This window comes from Gallinula chloropus (assembly GCF_964237585.1).
Source record: "Gallinula chloropus genome assembly, chromosome: 24".
Taxonomy (NCBI): Eukaryota; Metazoa; Chordata; class Aves; order Gruiformes; family Rallidae; genus Gallinula; species Gallinula chloropus.
Window position 1 is genome coordinate 1,418,618 of NC_140109.1, and position 20,236 is coordinate 1,438,853.

The following is a 20,236-nucleotide window of genomic DNA, read 5'->3' on the forward strand; positions in this document are numbered from 1 at the left end:
TTCCCTGTCGTCTCGTCAGTCTTTAAGCATCTTTCTGTTGTTAATCCAAACATCTCAGGGCAGGTGAGCAGGCAGAGGGAGCAAGTGGAGGATCTTTAATGTTTATTTACTCACAGGGATATTTCAAAGTGCCCAATGCAGCCGTTCAGTGACACTGGCTCAAACAACAGCTCCTTTCAGTGCCAGGGTGTTGGACAGCCCATTTCAGTACTGGGTATTGGAGGGCTCCTTTCAGCACTGATACATAGGCAACTATTAGGACTGTTCCCTGGAAATAGAAAGCCCTGAACCCCAAGGTCAGAGATGCTGCTTGTGGGCTCCATGGGGAGCTGTTGACTGTGTCCTGCCGCTCTTTTGGGTCCTGTTGGATTTCACCTTCAAGCCCGCTCTGGCTGGGAGTCCATGCATGGAAGCATTAAGGATGTGGGATGGGCTCCTGCTAACACCTCTGTGTATGTTTTCTGTCCAGAATCCCATCAGCTGAGTGAGGCTTTTCTCCCTGTGGAGACCAAGAGCATCGGGTAATGCTCTGAAATAGGAAGCTGCTTGGATTACAAGAGAAGCAGCTTTCCAAACCTGGTCAAAACCTTTGCCTCAGGCACCTCCGCTTTGTTCCCATTCATTTTCCTTAATTTTACTGGATGTTTCACCCTTGGAGTGATAAGCCAGGTCTTTTTCTTCTGACAGTTGTTGCAACTCTGTTGCTATGACTACTTAACCCACTTTTTGTTCTCGGTACCAGAGATGAGAAGAAAAGCACTTGCCAAACTTTCCCCTGCATGCACAACAAAACTGACCCCAGGACTTTAGCCCCAGTGACCTGTGGATAAAGGGGACCTTGGAGCAGCTTCTTCCTGCTGGATGTGGAATTGCAGAGCACCTGAAGGGTGTGCTGCAGGTCAGAAGGACTGCTGAGTGCCACTGGGATAGCACGCTCAGGGGGTTCAAATTGTGGGTACTCTTGTTTAAAGGGATCTTCTGAAGTGGTGTAAGTGCCTGTGAATTTTGAAGCACAGAGGAAAAGCAAGTGCTGTATCCCTTTGAAGATGCTGCAGGAAAAGTACCACTCGATCTGTAGTGAATTGAGCTGGCAGAGGGTGAGAGAGCATGGAAGGAAGGAGAACCCAAGGGAAGATGTTTGTGTGTCATCAGCACTTTCTGTAGGAAGTCAGAGCAATCAGTGTGTGGGGGGACCTACTCCTGTATGGAGCTTTTCCTTCAGGTAGCGCTTGGCTAGAACTAAATACAGCTCCCCAGAGTGGCAAACTGAAGTCCTTGGCTTTTGGCCTCGTAGTCCAGTTGTGAGGCTGTGGAGAGTTACAAAGACCAAGGCCAGAGATGACCATCTTTACTATTAGCTGCTCTTAGCTTCTGCAGAAAACAGATTGAAGACATTCACTTGCTGAACGCTGGTGCTCAGCCCAGTAATTCGCTGCTCTGAACCCCTCCCCAAGCACAGTACAGGCTCTTATTTCACATCTAGTCTTTAAATCAAGCCTTGAAGTTGGTAGAAAACCTGCCCTGATACGTAGTACACCAGTTTTGATGATGAATTCCCTTCACTACAATAAAAATATGTCCTGGTTTGACATTTCCTAGCTCTCCCTTACCAGCTGCTGAATCTAGATCGCCTTCTACCAGCATCACAAAAGCTTGCCCAGGATGTGAGCTGGGGACCCGCAGTGAGGCTGGTGCTCTGAAACACCAGCCTTTTGATACTGAAGAGACACTGCCTTCAAAACCACAGCTTTGTGATCAGCTGGTTTGCTTTTTACATATGAAAATCTGAGCTTGCTCTTGCCAGAACCGATAAGAAGTTCCTTCTCCTGGCATCCTCTTTCTTCAGCAAGCTGCCCCTTGACACCAGCTGAGCAAACATGGCTTTGTCCAGGGAATAAGGAGCCAATGCAGAGGCAGGTCTGATATTCCAGAGCCAACCCATGGCCAGCACATGTTGGGATGAGCCTTTCAGAAGCCGGGGAGCCAGGCACAGGGGGCTATCACCTTGGGTTGGCCAGGCTTTGGCTGCACAAGGTGCTGTGGCTGATGGGGGTGGCAGCGGGGAGGTGGCAGCAGCTCCAGCAGTCCTTGGAGTGCTGTTTGGCTAAATTTGTGCTGTGAATTAAAAGGACAAAAGGTTGCAGTTTAACCCAGGAAACTTGAAGGAAGAGATTTAACTTCTTCATTTCGTCAGGGCCTTTTTTATTGTTCTGCTAACCTTGGTGGCACAGAGCCAGAAGATTAACTACTGCCCAAGGGGAGAAAAAAACCCACAAACCACCCAAAAAGCCAAATGAAAAACGGTAATACAATCCTTATTATTACCACTGAGCTCTGCAGAGGATGAGGGAAGAAATTTGTTTGCTGCTAGATCATGCTTGGAAGCTAGGTCACTGCTGTGTGTTCAGCATCTTCAGTAAACCTTGGTTAATGTTTGATCTCAGAGCAAAGCAAATGGGGCCAAGAAGGGAGGTTATGAAAGGAAGAGACCCCAGATCTGAGTCAAGGATGAGGGTACCAGGGCTGCAGGGTGAGTTAAAGTGGGATTTGGAAAGGGGAAAGATGGAAAGGGGGCCGTCACAGGTAGGCTGTGACAGTGCTTTGGAGGAAATAGAGCAATTTTGGGGTGAGATAGACATCAGGAAGCATGCTGTGTGGAGGAGACAGACTGTCCTGTGTCCCCAGCAAGGTGCAACAGGTAAGGTAAGCAGGACTGCCAGCTGGAAGTGACGGATGAAGTCTAATGTGTGTTTCCTCTCTCTGGTGCCCACAGTGTGTCAGATTCTCCCCAAAGGGGTGGTAGGCGTCCTGGGACCTTCCTCAAGCCCAGCCTCAAGCTCCATTATCAGCAATATCTGTGGGGAGAAAGAGGTAAGTGGGAGCATCCCGTGTTGCAGTACATCTGTGCCCTCGTGCCGACTGACTCGGGGAAGGAAATTGAGTTCTTTTCCCACAGTCCATCCCTGTAAAGCCAAGATGATATCTCCCAGCCTTTTAGCAGACTCTTTCTGGAGCCCAGCCTCCAAGGAGGGCAGCCTGGAGCTGAGCACTGTGAATAACTTGCATTCACAAGTGGTTTCGGGTCTCTGTTCCCTGAGAATCAGAAGTGTTCAGGAGATCTTTTAGACCCAGTGCTCTGGGCTACAGTAGGGTGGGTCTCTGGAGAGTATTTTGTAGTGCTCTCTCCAGGTAAATGTCCCAGACGGGCTCCATCCCAGACAAAGGCAACTCTGCAGTAAGATTGCAAGGGTTTTTCCCCTGAAATTCATATTCAGTCTGAGTCTCTGATCTAAGTCTCCTCATTTATTTTTCCAGAGGTGGCAGGTGAGCACTGGTGCACTCCTAAGGTGTTTGAGCCTCAAGCTTGATCTTGGCTGCCCTCCCAGTGACGTAAACTTGCAGTGACTCCCTGTGATTTATTTCACAGTAGCATCAGTTGGTGCCACTGTGTTAAATGTGCTACAGCAACCCGGCCACAGGCGTTGTACTTGGAGCCATCCATCAAGTAGAGGAGAGTGCCTGATGTTCATCTGAGGCGAAACTGGGGGGTGAACCTGTGCCTCCCACGCTACCACTCTAGTGCCTATGGCCCAAAGATTTCCTTCCCTCCCATCTGGGGAGGGGTGTTGCATGGGGGCAGAGCTTCTGGAAAGGAGAGGAGGGCTCTGGGACCAAACATGAGCTCTGAACTGGGGCTCTGTTCAGCTCTGGGTGCTTGCAGGAGCTGCCGAGGTGGCAGCTGCCTTCACCTCTGTTTGCAGCTCTCTTCTCTGGGAGCAGTTGTGGCTGCAAGCCTCAGACTCCCTCTGGCCCCTGGAGAGCTCTGTCTGTCCCTGAGAGCCATCAGCACGTTGTACCAGTGCTGCCCTGTCTGCTGTGGTTAAAGGCATTTGCCTTTTGCTTGCAGTCTGCCTCTGTCCTTGTTAGCAGAGCCCGTGGTGAGGGCTGCAGGGCGAAATCAAGGCAGATAGCAGCTTATTGCTCTTTAACTTTGTGTTGCTAAACCAAGCAGCTTATGCTGTCAATAAAACCCCCATCGTGCCCTACTAATAGCCTTTCCCAAAGGAGGAAGACGGGAGGCATGGGATGATAGCTCCTGGAAGGACTAATAATGGAGGAAAAGAGGACCTGACACTCCTCTAATGAAGCTGAAGCAGATGCTTCCCTTCCTCTGCCTTCTATTTCTTCCAAGTAATCCACTTGGCAAAAGGAAAACAATATTCCTCCTCCTTATTCAGCTGAACCCCGGTGCCTGAGCTCGATGCATCTGCCCACCCCTTCCCTCCACGCCAGGCAGAGCTGCCTCCCAGGGAGCTCTCGGGCTGTGCCCCTACTCCCTGTCCTCCCAATTCCCTGAGAGACAGCACCCTGCTCCTGCCCTGCTGTACTAATGACAAGCACAGCATTATTAGGGCTCGCCCTTACAGTCCTGCTGCAGCTTGCCCGCCGTATGGTCACCTGTTACCTTTCTGTTGATCACAAAAAAGCCCAAAGCTTCTGGCTGCTGCATCTGTTCCTCTCTCTCCCGAGCCTCGCCAGTGCAGGGTCATCTTGTTCTTCCCTTCATCTCTTCTAATTACCTGACAACACATCTGTATGGCAGGCAGAGGTGGATTTGCAGCACGCCGTCCATCTAGCCCACCGTGGAGGTCTGGGGGTCTCCAGCGTGAGCGGCGCAGCTCCCCGCCTGCCTGCACAGCATCTCCTGTATTTAGCCAGGCAGCAAGCCCGAAATGAAGTGTGGGCCCAGTCACAATTAGTGCCCAAGCTAATTAGGTTGAACTCATCCGGAATGGTTTCCTGTGTTGTAATCACAGCCCCCGTTGCCTTTCTCTGAGTGGCTCAGCAAGACTTTTCCTGATCCACTCCTCCCCGTGGCTTCTTGCTGCTGCAGTAATTATTTTCCTGTGCTCTTGCACAAATCCCACCCTCCTCTCCTCACTCCGGTGATGCTTCTGCAGTTTTATTGGGATATTTCACTTTCTGCCTGCTGTGTGTTTCACACCAAAGGTCCTTTATGGTAGATTTACTTGTTTTTATTTCTTTTTCCTCTTTAATCATGTTTTCTTTCCCCTCCTCCCCACTTAGGTTCCTCACTTCAAAGTGGCACCAGAGGAGTTCCTGAAGCTGCAGCTCCAGCGGTTCACCACCCTCAACCTCCACCCCAGCAACACCGACATCAGCGTGGCCGTGGCAGGAATCCTGAATTTCTTTAACTGCACCACTGCCTGCCTCATCTGTGCCAAAGCCGAATGTAAGTTATCTGAAGGGAGCAAATAAACAGGAGGGGATTCGACTTTTTAAAAGGGTAGGCAATGGCAGGACAAGGGGGATGGATTAAAACTAAAGGAAGGAAGGTTTAGATTGGATATTAGGGGGAAGTTTTTTACAGAGAGAGTGGTAAGGTGCTGGAACAGGCTGCCCAGAGAGGGGGTGGGTGCCCCATCCCTGGGGGTGTTCAAGGCCAGGTTGGATGGGGCCCTGGGCAACTTTGTGTAGCTCCAGGCCTGGAGGTTGGTGGCCCTGCCTGTGGCAGGGGGGTTGGAACTCTGTGATCCTTGGGGTCCCTTCCAACCCAGACCATTCTATGATCCCCAGGCTGGGTTCGGCTGCCCCTCTGCTCCCAGCATCTGGCAGGTTCCTGGGTTGTGCTAGCAAGGTCTCTTCGATGGCAACAGGGGGGCACTCACTCAGAGCACCCCGAAGTAGCGGAGACCCACGGGGCAGGTTTCCCCCCTCCCCGTTGCCCCGTGGAGGTGTTTGCAGTGTTTGTGAGAGGAGGAAAGGGGACAGGGAGAGACTTGCCTGCCTTCTGTTTGACAATCTGAAGAGCTCTTTGCTTGCACAGATGGGGTTTTGAAGTGACAAAAAGGCTTAGGCTTGTTTCTGGAGATTATTTTAGGCAAGTAAAGCTTTTTGAAATATGTCTTTCCCAAACCCACGTGCAGTTTGTGGCCTGAAAGCAGGACTTGATTAATAGTCGATGCACTGCACACCCTCTTGGGCTCTGCAGCCATACATCTGCTGGTAGTTGTGCATCTGGATGCTAAAGCCTTCACCTCAGCAGGACCATATTCACCTCTGGATACTGCTCCTGACATGGCAGGGGCAGGCTCTGCATCGCAGCAGTTAGAGGGAGTAAAGCGTGCCCCACGTATTTGAGGTCAGTGTGTAGGTGAGTAGCTGGTAGGGAGTGGCCTTGTCTGTTTTCCCTTTTAGTAGCCAGTAGCTGGATTCTTTAGCACTAAAGACTGTCGTACCAGGGAGCCTGGGAGCAGAGCTCTGGAGAGGATGGGTGGTTTTGGGGATATTGGCAGGAGTTTAGCAATCTCTGACTGTGGGGCCAGCTCCAAAGGAAAAGCAGCATCCTTCCCAGCTAGCCCTGGGCAAGCTTTGCACCACCAGCTCTGCCATGCAGTGTTGTGACAGACACCTGCATGGGGGCAAAAGGAATAAGAGTGCTTTTGCCTCTCCTTTGGGCTTTGTGCACCCCGAGGAGACCACAACTCAGCTGATGTCAGTAGGCAGGCTCAGACTTACCCCAGCAGAGGACCCAAATGATCCCTTGCATCCCTTCTGGTGGTGGAATCTTTCATTGTCTAACCTCCAGCAACCAGGAAAAGAACAACAAGAACAGAAAGCCATGGAAGAGAAGATAATTAGTTTTTCTCCCCTGCCGTGCAGCATGCTCGCAGCTCTGTCCTTACCCTGCTGCCAGACATGGAGCACACAGACCCATCAGCGTGCTGCTGTACACCCCTGCCCTTCTCCACAGTTACTACCAGGATGTGCAGGCACTTCCCATTCAGTGCAGCCCAGTATCTTCATTTCCCTGGGTCAAACCCTTGGGAACCCAGCAGCTCAAGGTAAAGCATTGCCCTCGCAACTGGATGGATCCAGGTTATTTCGCTCTGGTGTTTCTGGATAGCTCAGTACTGAGGATGTGCTGTGCAGAGCCAGGAGGCCAGTGGGACTGGTGCCTTTTGTGTGTCCTGCTCTTTGTGCTCAGCAAGGACCTTAACTGAGTCAGGCTTCAAGCACCACGTGCTCTCACAGAGAAGGCATAATTCAGCTTCATGTAGAAGCCCAGTCCCCCATTTTCCCTTAGGAGAAGCAGTGCTCCTTACCATAGTCCTTAAACAACTAACTGGAGGCACTCTGGGCTTTCAGCAGGATCCCTGGAGGCAAATAAGGGGAGGATAGGAGCTGTCTGCTCATCAGTGAGGAAATGCTGTTTTGAGGGATGTTATTATTTAGATCCCAGGAGGGAAAGGCGTAGCTGTTTCGGTTTAAATACAAGGCGGCGTGATGGGACTCCTGGGTCCTATCCCGCCACGCTCCCGCTGTCGCTGTAAGGAGTCACATCCTTCCTCTGGGGACTGATGGTAATTTCTTCTGGCAGAAGCTGAAAATGACCCTCAAAGTCAATGAGCTTAGGCCAGCCTGGGCGTAATGCAGTGGTGAAGGGAATAAGGTGACGTGACTCAGTTTCTCTGCGGCGTGGAATAATTATTCCGAGCTTGTGACGTGCTCTCAGGTCCTGACATGGAAGGCTTTGTGTGGTGCCATTGAAACCTTCACTGGAAAAGGGAGCCACAGACAGATATGGGGTGCTCATACTTCATAGGAACTTACTCTGTAAGTTCTGGTTGTCGGAGGGGAGGAAAAAACAGCTGGTGTTTAGGAAGGGAGACCAGGGCACCGATGCAAAACTGACGCTGAGGAGACCTTGTCTGCAGAGAGCTCAGGGCTGGGCTGCTCCTGCCAGCCCCAAACGTTTGCATAAGAAAAGGGGAAAACAGAATCAGTGAGGTCAGGACTTCCTGGCCTGCTCAAAGCAGGGGACCTGCCCCTGTGTACCTGCGGTCCCCGAAGGACTGTTCAGACAGCAGGTGCCTGGTGCAGCCTCTCTGCTCAGGGTGGTCCTCACTTTGGTTCTTCAAAGTTGCAGAGAGGATCTACAAGCCCTTGCTCGTGTTCAGCCTGCAGAGCAGCTGTCTGAAGCACCAGGCTGTCAGCAGCAGCATCTTGCATCCTCTCATCATCAAACAAAGGGGAATCTCTTCAGATAATGCCGACTTCCCTCCACACAACAAGAGGAGCTGCAAGCAGAGGCCTGATGGGGCTTCAGGTGGGATCTAACATGCTGGAAATGATAATTTCCTTGAGCCAGAGGAGGAGATCAAATGCTGCCTTTTTTCCCTGGTCTCACCTCCTCCTCTTCATGCCTGATATGCTTTAGAAACTTCACAGCTGGGCTCTGCCTTCCTGGCTGCAGAGGTCAGGGTGGCCCTTACCTGTGCTCCTGCCCTGGTGAACTGTGAGCTGAAGGAGGTGGCAGCAGCAGGGGTGCAGAAGTGGATGGCAGAGAAAGGAATGATGAGGAAGCCGAGGGTCTGATATGAATCACAAACTCATAGCAGTTGGCAGAGGGATGCTCTCCAGTTTGTGAGATTAACTTACAGCTGAGATATACAGCCTGTGGCGTTCGGGAGCAGGCTCAGATTTTATTTCTGCAGGATATGACATGGAAGAGGTGTGTTTCCAAAGGGGATGGCTGAAGAGTTCCCTCCACACACCCACCCCTTTCCATGAATTTCTGTCCCCTTGAAAACCACGTTGGGGTGTACATCTGGGCTTCTCCCACCAGCTGCCTCCCCTCCTGCCTTACAGTACATTGTTAAATGCCAGGGAATTGAAATCACTGGGGGACAAAAAGTGTTAAGTTTCCATGGTTTTGAGTTTTGGGGGTTTTTTTCAATGCAGGACTTAGAAAGTTAATAAAATGCTTTACAAACCTTCCTCAGGTTTGCAGCAGCAGGTTTGGCTGGGATAAGCTGTGAGAAAACGTGGTATTCTCAGGGCCATCACTTGCAGCAACCTGTCCAGTCTCTTGCAGTTGTGGAATGTAGTGAAAATAAACCTCACAAGGATCGAGTGAAGGGCTTAGGTAGAACTTGCTGTTGTTCACTGGAGCTAGCCAGAGTATTCGGGTGAGGTCTAGCCCATGTGTCCTGTACATAGAGTGAGTTCACTGGCTAGTGAGGAAGAAAAGGAAGCCGGTGTGATGCAGAGAAGTCCTGGCTGCTGCTGGTTTTGTAGTCCCTTGCTGAGTTCCTTCTACCTGTACTCAGAGAAAAGGTAAGATGCAGATGTGTTGTGAAGAGCTCAGCACAAACCCAGATTGCTGGAAAACTCTCCCTGTGAATGAGAGGCTCCTGTCTTGGATGTATCCCTTTTAACACCCTGCTTTATTACCTTCATGAAGTGCTGGGAGTCCTTGAAAGCAGCGTGCTGTAACGCTGATCACATCACACTGTGCCTCTTCCCCAGCCCCTGACCTTCTGCAGCCAAAAGTACAGCTAGGTTAAGAGGAGAGCATCCTGAAGGGATGGGCTTTGCCCCTCCACCACCTGGGGTGCGATTCTGCTGCTGGTTCTGCTCTTTCCTGTTCCCTTCAGTTCAACTTTCCCCCTTCTTTTTTGGATTGCCTTTCTGTAGGGACAGGAGGTGTGACCGTGCTAGATGTCTGTGTCTGGGTAATGATTCCATCTGGTCAATCAGACCTGACAGGAGGTTATTTCCTCGTGAATCTCAGCAGCTGGCTAGAAGAGACAGACTCTATCAAATATGCTTTTTTGACTAGGGAGAGCTGCCGCGGGAACTTTGACGTGTTATTAGACATCAAGGCAGCTGTGTTGGAAGGAGCCCTTGCAATGACCTAGCTGCAGGAGGAAACTTCAATCAGAAGTGCCAAAGGCAATAGGGCACGAGTCCAGGGAAGCCAGGGCTCCTCTATGTGGGTGCTCACTAATTATTACTTCTTTGCTTCTGGCCCTGTCTGAAGGGAGAGCCCCATTCAGGCTGCAGGGGGGTGCTGAGGTAGCCAGGGTCCCGGCTCGTTCCTGTGGCTGATCACGTCCAGGCGCTGCAGAGGGCTGGGGGGGCTCCAAGGGCACAGCGGGGGCGTGGGAGGCAGGAATGCAGGCTGCAGGGCAGAACCAGGGAGGAGGGCGTTGATGGGGAGGTGAGAGGTGGGTCCCCAGGGCCCTTCCACAGGGATGGAGCGTCTCAGCTGCAAACATTGCCCTACTTTGCTCTGTAATTTTATCCATAAAGCACCAAATGTAAGAAGGCTGGGGAAGAGCTGTTCCCAAGGGCACGGAGCAGTAGGATGAGGGGTGATGGTTTTAAACTCACAGAGGGGAGATTTAGGTTGAACATCAGGAAAAGTTCTTCACTCGATGATGGTAGATCACCGGCACAGGTTGGCCAGAGAGGTGGTGGAGGCCTCATCCCTGGAGACATTCAAGGTCAGGCTTGGCAGGGCTCTGAGCAACCTGATCCCCTGAAGATGTCCCTGCTCACTGCAGGGTGAGACTAGATGGGCTCTGAAAGTCTCTTCCAACCTTACACACTCTGTGATCCCATACAATATGCTGGTTGGTTTGCTTTCTTGTTGCTTTCTGTGCCAGTCCACAAGTAACACTGTGCTGTGCTAGGACCATGCTAACACGTTTTTTAGTGTAGACCTCGTGTTGCATTCTTGCAACGAGCTCTGCTTTGTCTGAGCCTGAGCAGAGCCTTCCATCCCCAGGGACATGTGCCCTTGGAAGTTAGCAGCTCTGCATCAGCGTGCTCCAAGAGCTCAGAAGCGTATCTAGTCGTGCCTTGCAGGGCACTTAGCCTGGGAGCTGGTAATGCAAAGGCTTAGAAGGAGGAATCACCTTCCAGCAACCAGCGATAACCAGAACAACCCTGCAAGCAGGAAGCTAATGGGTAACTTGTCTAGACTCTGGCATCCTAAGTGAATTTGTATCAGTGACCTTATCTCTTCCCAAGAGGCCTTTGGGGCCACTTTTTGCCTGGAGAGTGGCTGGGGTGGCTCCATCATTTCCTGTTCCCTGCTAGCCCAAGCAGGCAGCCTGCATTGCGGCCCCCAATCCTTTCCTTTGCAGTGCATAAACACAGGACTGCTTCCTACTGGGGGGGACTGCAGGCCATGGGAGAAGAGTGTGTGGAACCAAACGTAACATTTAAAGGTATCTGTTGGTTTTTTCCCCCTCCTTTTTATTTGAAGGCCTTTTAAACCTGGAGAAGTTGCTTCGGCAATTCCTCATTTCCAAGGACACTCTCTCAGTTCGCATGCTGGATGACAGCCGGGATCCTACCCCTCTCCTAAAAGAGATCCGAGACGACAAAACAGCCACCATCATTGTACATGCCAACGCCTCCATGTCCCACACCATTCTGCAGAAGGTAAGTGCCTAACGAAGTGCCACAGTTCTAAACGCCGCTGCTTCCAGCGGGCGAGATACCGCGTGCGGCACACGAGCGTGTGCGTGTTGTATGATAATGGAGTGTAAAAATCCCTGCAGCAGCACAGGGAACGGCCTCTGCTGAGAGGGGAATTGCCACTGACGGACTTTCTGGGGAAAACAATTTGCTCTCTCTCTCCAGGACTGTGTCGGGAGAGGCGGTGGTTTAATTGCTCTGAGCTGATGTGCTTGCTTTCTAGAAGTGGTGCGTGCTCATGGCTGCCGTGGAGAGCTGCTTCACTCTCTGAAATCAGTCAATCAGAGCAGTAGTTTTTTTCTTTTTCTTCTTTTTTTTTCACCCCCTCTGAGTAGATCTCTTACTTTCTGCTTCCTTTTTTTAATTGTCTTATTAACCGAGATTTTATTTTAATCCTGTTTATTTTTAAGCGGTCTCTCGCTGCAGGTTTTAGCGTCTGTTTTGATAGTCTGTGGTGGCTCCAGATGGAGTCTGAAGTTGTGGAGAGTTTCCCACATCCCGGAAGGAACAAGAAGTACTTTCCCTGAGCGGGGGCAGGATCTGAGCAGTGGGATCCCCCTTAGCTTCTAGGGTGTGGGCATTACACACCGTGCCCCAGCCAAGGTATCAGGAAGTCACTCATTCAGGAGCCTCAGCTGTGTCAGCTTTATCCCTGATAACAGCCAGCAGAAACCAAAAGCCCTGTTTTGATTATCCCCCCTCTCCCTTGACTCCCCAAGATTGTTATTCCACTGCTTGCAATTTTGCATTTCTAAGCAGGCAGGTTACGAGGAGGTGTGTGAGGGGGGTGGGGTTGTGGTCCCCTCTATGCAGGGAGGGGTTTTGGGGAGGGGGGGTATTTTAATTTTCGTTTTCCTTTTCGCCCTGCTGCTGAGGGCTGTCCCCCTTCTCTGTTGCTATAGTGACTTCCCACAGGCACGCAGCAGCGCTCCTCAGGCACCCGCAGTCTCCCTTCCCGGCTCCGAGCATCCTTCTGCTGCGGCTGATAAAGATGTCAGAGATGGCCACGATTTTTCAGCAGTTGGGTAAAACCTGATGTAGTCTTCCCAGAGAGAGGATTGTAGGGATTGGGGAGGTGATAAATAATGAGCTTCTGATCTGGCAACTTCTTGCACCTTGGGAGCCTGCAAAGTATTTCCTATGTAGACGTGTAACTGGAGCAGGGAGGGAGGTTGTGGGGAGTAAGTAGATGTGTCCTGAGCTCCTGCCCACAGGTCACCAGAAGCGCTGATGGGTTTGAACGTGCCTCATGTCAGACCTGTCCCAGGAGACCCATCCCGGCCTTGGACAGTGAGAGAGATTGCAATTTCTCATCTCTTCCCCTCCACATATGGTCTGGAGACACATGGTTGCTTCCTCGATTACCAGCCCGTCCTGGCCGCCCACCTGCCGGCGGGCACGTTAAGTGGCTGGGAGCGATGCTCGCAGGAAACACTCTGTTCCTTGCTTTGATTTTCTGCCCTTGAAATCAAATCTGCCGACTTCAAAGTGGGTCAGAGGGAGAGCTGACATTATCGCAGTCCCCGGGAAGGGAGAAGGGAGGGAAATGGGTGCCAGGTTTTATTGTGTAGAGGCTTAAAAATGAGGCAGCTGTCTGGAAAGCGAGCTGAAAGGCAGGTCGGCAGCCTCCTCTGGCTTCGTGCTGTTCAAATGACTTTGCTGTGTCCGTTTTGCCACCTGTGCAAGGGACGGGGTGACAGTGTGCAACTGAAGGGCTGGACACAGCCAGACCTAAGCCACCCTCTGTGGGCCAGAGCATTCCCCACTGCCCATGTCTGCTTCCACTGCAGTGGAGGTGGACTCAGTTTTGTGTAGCAATAGGTAGCAAGCAGGCAGGAACGGGGACAGGGGCCATTGAAGCCACCTCTTCTCTGTGTCTTTCCTTTGTTTTTCTGTTGTCACCATCCTTCAGCTTCTGGGGGATACAGAAAGAGACTAAAACCAAGCAAGGAAGTGCTGCTTTTGGTCCTTCCCTCCCTGCCTCAGGCTCCTCTGTGTGGTCTGGGGTGATGGGAAAACCTCTTTGCCAAGGTCCGGAAGCAGGTTTTGAGACCAGCTGTGCTTGGCAGTGAAGCATAGGCTTTCAGGAGGATCTGCAGATTAATCCCCCACTCTCCTGAGCATCTGCTCCTTGTTTTGCTGCGAGTTCTGAATTTTGGAACAGGACTTTGGTGATCTGGTCTCCAATCTCTAGAACAGATCATCCCATTATCTGCGTGTGTCTCTCACCACTGGGACAACTGGCCTTTTTCTGCAATTCCAGGAGAGCTTTTCCTGCCTTGCCCTCTGTGTCATGGCGTTTGTAGCAAAAGGAAACAAGCCCTGAGCACTCTGGACTGCTACTCTCCCTCATTCTTCCCAGAGAGATGTTCATACCTGAACAGGAGAGTGGCAGCATCAGTTTACAAAGCTGCAAACCTCAGCCAACCTTGCTTTCCTCCAAGCACACACCCACCTGAGAAGCCCTGCATCCCAAGGGGCTGTGGAGTGTGTGGCTTGGGGTTGCAGGACCCCACCTCCCCTTGCTGGGCTCCCTACGGGCCTGTTGCTGTTGGGGTTGCAAAGCTTTTACTTCCAAAGAGCATCTTCCTTCCAGCTTGTCCTTGGCTGGATACACCCATGGGATGGGGCCTCATGCGGAGATCCTCAACTGTCAAAGGATGGGGATGCTCATGGGGGTCCAGAGCTCCTGCAGTGATGGGTGGTTTCTTTGTGCCAGGTAGCCCCTGCGCAGCTGCTTTGTCAGTGCTGTCGTGGAGAGGAGACCTCAGAGCTATGCTCAGTCCTGCTGAAAAATTGTTTCCCCAGACTTTAATTTCACAGGTCAAATTGTGTTGCTGTGTCCTCCCCTTCCTCACCTGCAGGAAGACAGTGGCGCTTGCGCGTGGAGCGATAAGGATGAAAGAGCAAATGTGACCCAGTCTCTGCCTTGGCAGAGTGGAGATTGAAGACTGTCAGGCTCTGGTCTAATCTCCTTTCCTCTCCTTCACAGGCAGCTGAACTGGGAATGGCGTCTGCCTATTACACGTATATCTTCACTAATCTGGTAAGACATTCTTCTCGGCTGTTCTCACGTGTGCGTGTAGAGTCGTGTTAATGGGAGCTGATCTCCCCAGCCCCCGGGAGCGTTGGGAAGAGCCACGTGCTTGTGGCGCTAAGGATTCGTGGCAGAGGGGGAAGGAGGCAGGGAAGGGTGTCCCCCTGCAAGCCTGAGCATCAGTCAGGAAGACTCTTGCCCAGGCCTTGAGGAGCTGTGAGTAGTCGGGTGCCCAGGAGCACTGACCCATCCTGCTGCCAAAGGCAGGACCCGATGCCGTGAGATGTGCTGGGTCCTTGGGAAGCACCAGTGGACGGGAGGTTCCTGACTGCAAGGATTCAGGAGGGTGACACTGAAGGTGTCGGTCCCTGAGCCCATTCCCTGTGCCAGGAGAAGGGCGAGCTGCGCTGGGGCATGCATGCAGAGCACACCGCAGCCCTGTCCTTTTCTGCTGCGTCTCTGAGAGCAGCTTTGTGAGACAAAGGAAGGATGATACCATAAATGTTGAGAGGCCTAGCAGGGTGCATCTCCAGTGTGGCCCCCAGTGATTTAGCTTTATAGCTGCTAATAACATTAAAGGGGGGATCGTGCAGTTAAATCCCTGAGTACCCTGCTAAACAAGGAGTAATGGGCTTAGGCAGCAGCAGGGGGAAACCCAAAATAAACACTGGAGAAACTTCTCTTGCTGCAGTAGCTGCACGTCTCTTGAACAGGCTGCCAAGACGTGGAGGAAATGCTACCGCTGGGGAGACGAGATACCTGCCTATTAATGCTGGTGTGGGGATGATGGAAACCTGAGTGCGGCAGGATGGGCTGGATGATTAAGTGGAGGTGCCTTCCAACCCCAAATGATACTCATATTCTCTAATTTCTATTAATATTTATGCCAGGGGGTGTGTGTGCCAGGAAAGCCGAGAGCTGAATCACGCTTTGTGTTTGGGTGGGAGACAGACGGGAACGGATGGAGCCAAACGTGTAGGCAGGAGAGCTGGAGTGGAGAGGAGGAGGAGGAGGGAGGAGTGAAATGCAGGGGTTGAAAGCCAAGAGAGCAACTGGGACAGAGAATGTAAAAAGCATAGAGAAAGGAGATGTCAGAAAAAAGGAAAAATGTATAAAAAAAGAAGAGCCAGAAGCTTCCTACCTGAACTGTGATAGCATTGTGCTTCCTGCTTCGCGTGGGTCCTAACCTCACTCGCTCGCAGTCTGGCAAGAACGAGCTTCACTGCTCCTGTTTATCCACAACCCACAGCAAAGCGCAAGGAAGGGGGGTGTACCTGGAGGGGATCAGCCTGCGAGGGGTGCTGAGGGGAGAGCTGTGCCCTGGGGAGGTGAAGGTCACTTGTTTTAAGGCAGTGGGTGCTGCTTTGTGATTTCACACCCCAGTGCCAGCCCAAGTCCAAGTGCTGCTCCTGGCTGAGCTGGTAAGGGGCAGTGGCCAGCCCCACCAGACGCTTCTCATGACGCCAAACCGTTCCAGTCATTTCCCAGTCTTGGCCAGTCATTTTCCTATTGCCCTCCAGTCCCAACAGCTCTTCCTTGTGCCACTCACTTGCCCTCCCCAATCCTGGCAGTTGCTGTGCACCCCACGGGCTGGGACTGTGCACGTAGCGTGTTCTGCTCGCGCATCACCCGCGCAGTCTGTGCCTGGAGGATGCTCAGATGACAGAAATAACTATGAAATATACGCTCCCCGCTGCCACCACCGGACTGGTTTTGAGCACGGGTGCGATTAAGCGTTTGCTCAAGGTCAAGAGGTGAGATTTGTCTTTGAAACCCACACAGCCAGTATAATATGGTTGAGAAGGAAAGGTGAGAAAGGAATGAGTTCAGTCGCCATTCACTCTCACAGGATATTAATCTGTTTACCCAGGCTGTTCGACACGCTGTCCAAAAGACCAGCCCTCAGCAGAGCTAACTGGGGTTTTGGCAGGGACCGTCAAAGAAAGGTGACATCGGGCAAAACCTGGGCAGATGGAAGAGATGTTTAAGGAAATTAGTAATATTTAAATGGGGATGAGAGATGGGAGCGAGCAATTTAGACTAATAAATCTGGAGGGATTATCAGGCTCCTAATGAACCCTCTGAGGTTTCACAATCAGTGCCTAATAGAAAAGATAAAATCACAGTGAGCTGCTGTCAAGGGGAGCAAGCAAAAAGATGGCTTTAAATGGAAGCACAACCCATCAGAAGGGGAATAGACAGTCTGTACAGCATTAAGCTGCTCGGAGATGGAAAAACAGTTCAGGCAAAAGAAGAGGAGGAAAGGGGATAAAATGCTGAATTAAACACCTGCCCTGCGGCACTAGAGGGGAATTCTGTTTCTGTCTCCTAGCATTAATTTTATTTAATAAGCCCGTCCCAGCCGACAGCCAGTTGTGCGTGGCAGCTCTGCTCTCCACGGAGGGTTAGATGAAGGCAAGTTGCTGCAACTCCCCTGGCAGCGCTCCACGGGGAGGATGGCTGGGGGGTGACGGCTCCTCCGTCGCCGTCCTGATGACTGCAGAGAGCGTCAGCGTTGCTCTCCCCGCCGTGCAGCGGGGAGGCAGAGCGGCGCGTGAAAGCAGATGCCAGCCTTTGGCAGGAGATTGCGGGAGCAAACGAGGAGGAAGTCCTCAGCCCCCAATACATTTCCATCGGAGCCGAGACGAGCAGCCGGATGTAAAAATATCTACAGGCTAATTTACTGCGTGTGGATTCATTATCAGGCTCCTTCAGCCAGCTCAAGGGACCCTTTTTGTCAGCAGCAGAAGCTCAACAAATTTTCCAGGAGTCCTAATGAAACTCACAGTCAGAGCGGGTGTGTGGTATTTTCCTTCCCCGCATCCATCCTTGTGGCAACCAAGCACCCTTCTGACCTGGCAGAAAATCCTCAGGTTGACCCAAGTTTCTTCATGGCATCTCCTTATGGTGATGAACTCCATTGCTCTGGGGCTTACCCCTCTGGGCAGGCTGAAACTGTAATGGCAAACGCCGAGCCTGTGGGTGGCTGCTCCCCACACCTTGGTTTGTGCAGTCCCAAATGAGCTCGGAGCTGCTCATCCTTGTCCCTTCCCCACTTCCCAGCAGGGCACAGGGTTCCCGGGTGTCCATACAGTTTAGGATTGTGTGAGGGGGTGATGGTGTGCTCCATAACAATAACAGTAGTAGTGCTGATAATGCCAGTGTATGATTAGAGCATTGGAAACATGCTGTTGTGCACAGGAAAAATGTTCCTCCCCATGCTGGAAGTCCTTGAAATCTGCAGTGCAAGGCAGGGGGGCTGTTGGATGCCTTCAAAAGTCCTGTGCTACAATTAATTCTTGTAGCTTGTTAATTCTGTGTAGCTTGTTGTTGTTTATGTCTTTTTTTTTTTCCTTTCTTCCTCTCTCTCTTCTTTTTTTATTTTTAAAACGTAACATATGGACCTCAGGCTGGGTTTAAATTTGAAAACATTTATCAAGGAGATTAGATGAAAATAATTGAAACAATTAAAATTATTACTGTAAGAAGGAAGGTGTAAAGGAGTTTTACTAGTGCCTTGAGTCAGATGCTCTGTTGGTTGGATGCAGTTCTGCTCCCTGACAATATTGTGCGGAGGTGTTGGTGCTGATAAAACAGCTGCCGTATTCAATTTCCAGAGACCAGATAAATCAGTTTGGGTTTGGTTTTCCTTGCTTCCTGTTTTTTCTTCTTTGTTGGTAATTTATAAAGAGGTTGGTCTTCCTATAGGATGAGATCTGTTTTTTAAAGCTGCATGGTCACTCTGGATGTCCCATTGGAAATGGGGGGGAAACCAGTGATCGTATCACCCAGATGACATCACGTGTTTCGGTGGTAGTATATCCTTTGTAAGGCAACATGCCTTGGAAAGAGGGAATGATGTACAGTAAAGCTGAGACTGGGTTAGTTCTTGGCTGGGACCGTGGAGCTTGGGTTTTTAGCCCTGCTCTGTGAAATTGCCTTCTCCTGGTGAAATGAGCTTTTTCTGGGGCTGGTGTTCAGTCCCACTGTGCCAGGGAAGAGTGTGGGCTCCCTCCTTGGGCTTTGACAAATGTTACCTCCCAGTCCAGCCAACCTTCCCGATTCCCGGCAGCTGATGCAAACCTTTCTGTAGAGCCTTGATCATTCCCTGGATTTATGGTCCATGTTTCCAGTGGCGTGTGGTAGCAGGGCAAACAAATCAGGTTTTTGCAAGGATGCCAGAGCAATTTCTCCTCGTTCTAGTTAGCAGGAGAAAAGGAGCTTTCAGACGAAGCAGTGAGCTGTTCCTGCCTGCGCTACCTTAACCTGCCTTGGGTCCTCTTTATGTGGTGTTCAGGGTCTGTCCTGTGCTTGGCTTCTAGTTGTTGAGTGAATCACTCTCTCAGGTAGAACCCAGGCCCTCTGCTGCAAGAGGAAACTCTCTCCTTTTCTCTGTCCTCACGGTGCCTCATCCTACTTGTCTTCCAGACTTTCTACCCCTTGTTTTCTGAGAGCTGTGCTGTTCAGGCCCCGACATTAGTGCTTGACCCTTTGCTCTTTGGGGATTGGACACTCTTCAAACCTCAGGCTCCCTGCAGAGAAGTTGAAGTAAATTGCCTTTGCTAAGGATATGGGCAATGTATTTTCCTAAATTGCTCTCGTCTGAAGAACAGCCTCCAACATTTAATAGCTCTCCTTGCATGAGGAGGTAAAAGACCCATCCTTACTAGCATATGGCACACTGATGCTTTTGTGATACATCAACTTTGTAAAAGCAAACGGATAATATATGGACAGTTCCCCATAATTGTCCCCAAGTTCATTGAGATGGCAGTTCCTCTTTAACTGCATGACTAGCTGAATAGCAGTGCCTTGGGTACATCTCCCACATCCACTTACCTCCTCAAAAGGCCACAATTTGTTGCTTGCAAGGACTTTTTTTTTTCCTTCCAGAGAAATTGATTTTTACATGTGGCCCATTATAAACTTATTGACTCTGTCAATAGTTTATAAATAAACCCAGCCTTTCAAGGAAACCATAAAGCACTTAACATAATATCGTCCACTTGAGTAAATAAATAAATGTGTTCTTAGAGGAGCTTAGGGATGATTAACAGACTCACAGCTCAGCCTAGAGGGCAGCAGCAGGATCCAGAGAGGTGAAGGCAGGTGTTTTCCCCACTGACATGTCTAACAGAGGTGGCCTGATGGTCTGAGGGGTGAAAACTGGTGCCAGGTGATGCCAAAGTCACCGCTGCAGGAGCCAAATGCTCACTCACGTAATGATGGGTAGGCTGGTGGGGGTGCTTGAGGGGGACAGTCCCTAGCATGCCTCTGTTATGGAGGAGGGGAACCCTGGGGAAGTCTTTCTCCTTGATCTGTGTTTTGTGTCCCTTGTTGACTTGCACGGTTCTCTTCCTTCTTGTACTTGCTGCAGCTAATGATCTCCACGAGCCCAAGAGATCTGTGGGGGACCTCGGTGACAGGGGACTCTTTTTGAGCTGTTTCTGAGGGACCCCTGTTTGTCTGGGTGTCCCTGGAAGAGGAGGAGTCCTTCTGCTCTCTCTTCTCTGCCTTGCTTAGGGCTCGACATGTTTGTGAAAGCCTGGAGTAACTGCAGAGCAGTTACACCAGCTTCATTCTGTGTAAACAGGACCAGGGTGGTACCTGCTACCCATGTGGACTAAGCATCCTAGTTCTGACACCCACAGTCTGCAGAGGGACTCCCTGGAAAGAGTTTTGTTTGCCCAAAGAGCCAAGATGCTCGATCCCCTCTGGCTAACCCAAAAGTGGTGGACAATGATGCTCATCATTGGCATCCAGTGGTGTCAGCAGTGAAGTCACTGCAGCTGTGCTGACTTTGTGCTACCTGAAGGTTTGGCTCTGCCATGAAAGCTGCCAGGCAATCTCAGAATGGGAATTGAAAGTCTGTGTTTGGAGGGTGGCAGCTTTTGGAAGCACCAA

At 51.0% G+C, this 20,236-nt stretch overlaps 1 protein-coding gene across 1 annotated transcript in view; it reads left to right on the plus strand.

Moving 5' to 3' along the window:
- The window catches only part of GRIK4 (glutamate ionotropic receptor kainate type subunit 4), a gene marked incomplete at its 3' end in the record, with an annotated part of 117,006 nt that overhangs the window by 53,696 nt on the left and 43,074 nt on the right, over positions 1 to 20,236 (plus strand). The window contains exons 3-6 of the mRNA XM_084274967.1: positions 2,774 to 2,871; positions 5,089 to 5,254; positions 11,081 to 11,259; positions 14,288 to 14,341. Coding sequence (XP_084131093.1) covers positions 2,774 to 2,871; positions 5,089 to 5,254; positions 11,081 to 11,259; positions 14,288 to 14,341 — 497 coding nt within the window. The remainder of the gene's footprint in view (positions 1 to 2,773; positions 2,872 to 5,088; positions 5,255 to 11,080; positions 11,260 to 14,287; positions 14,342 to 20,236) is intronic.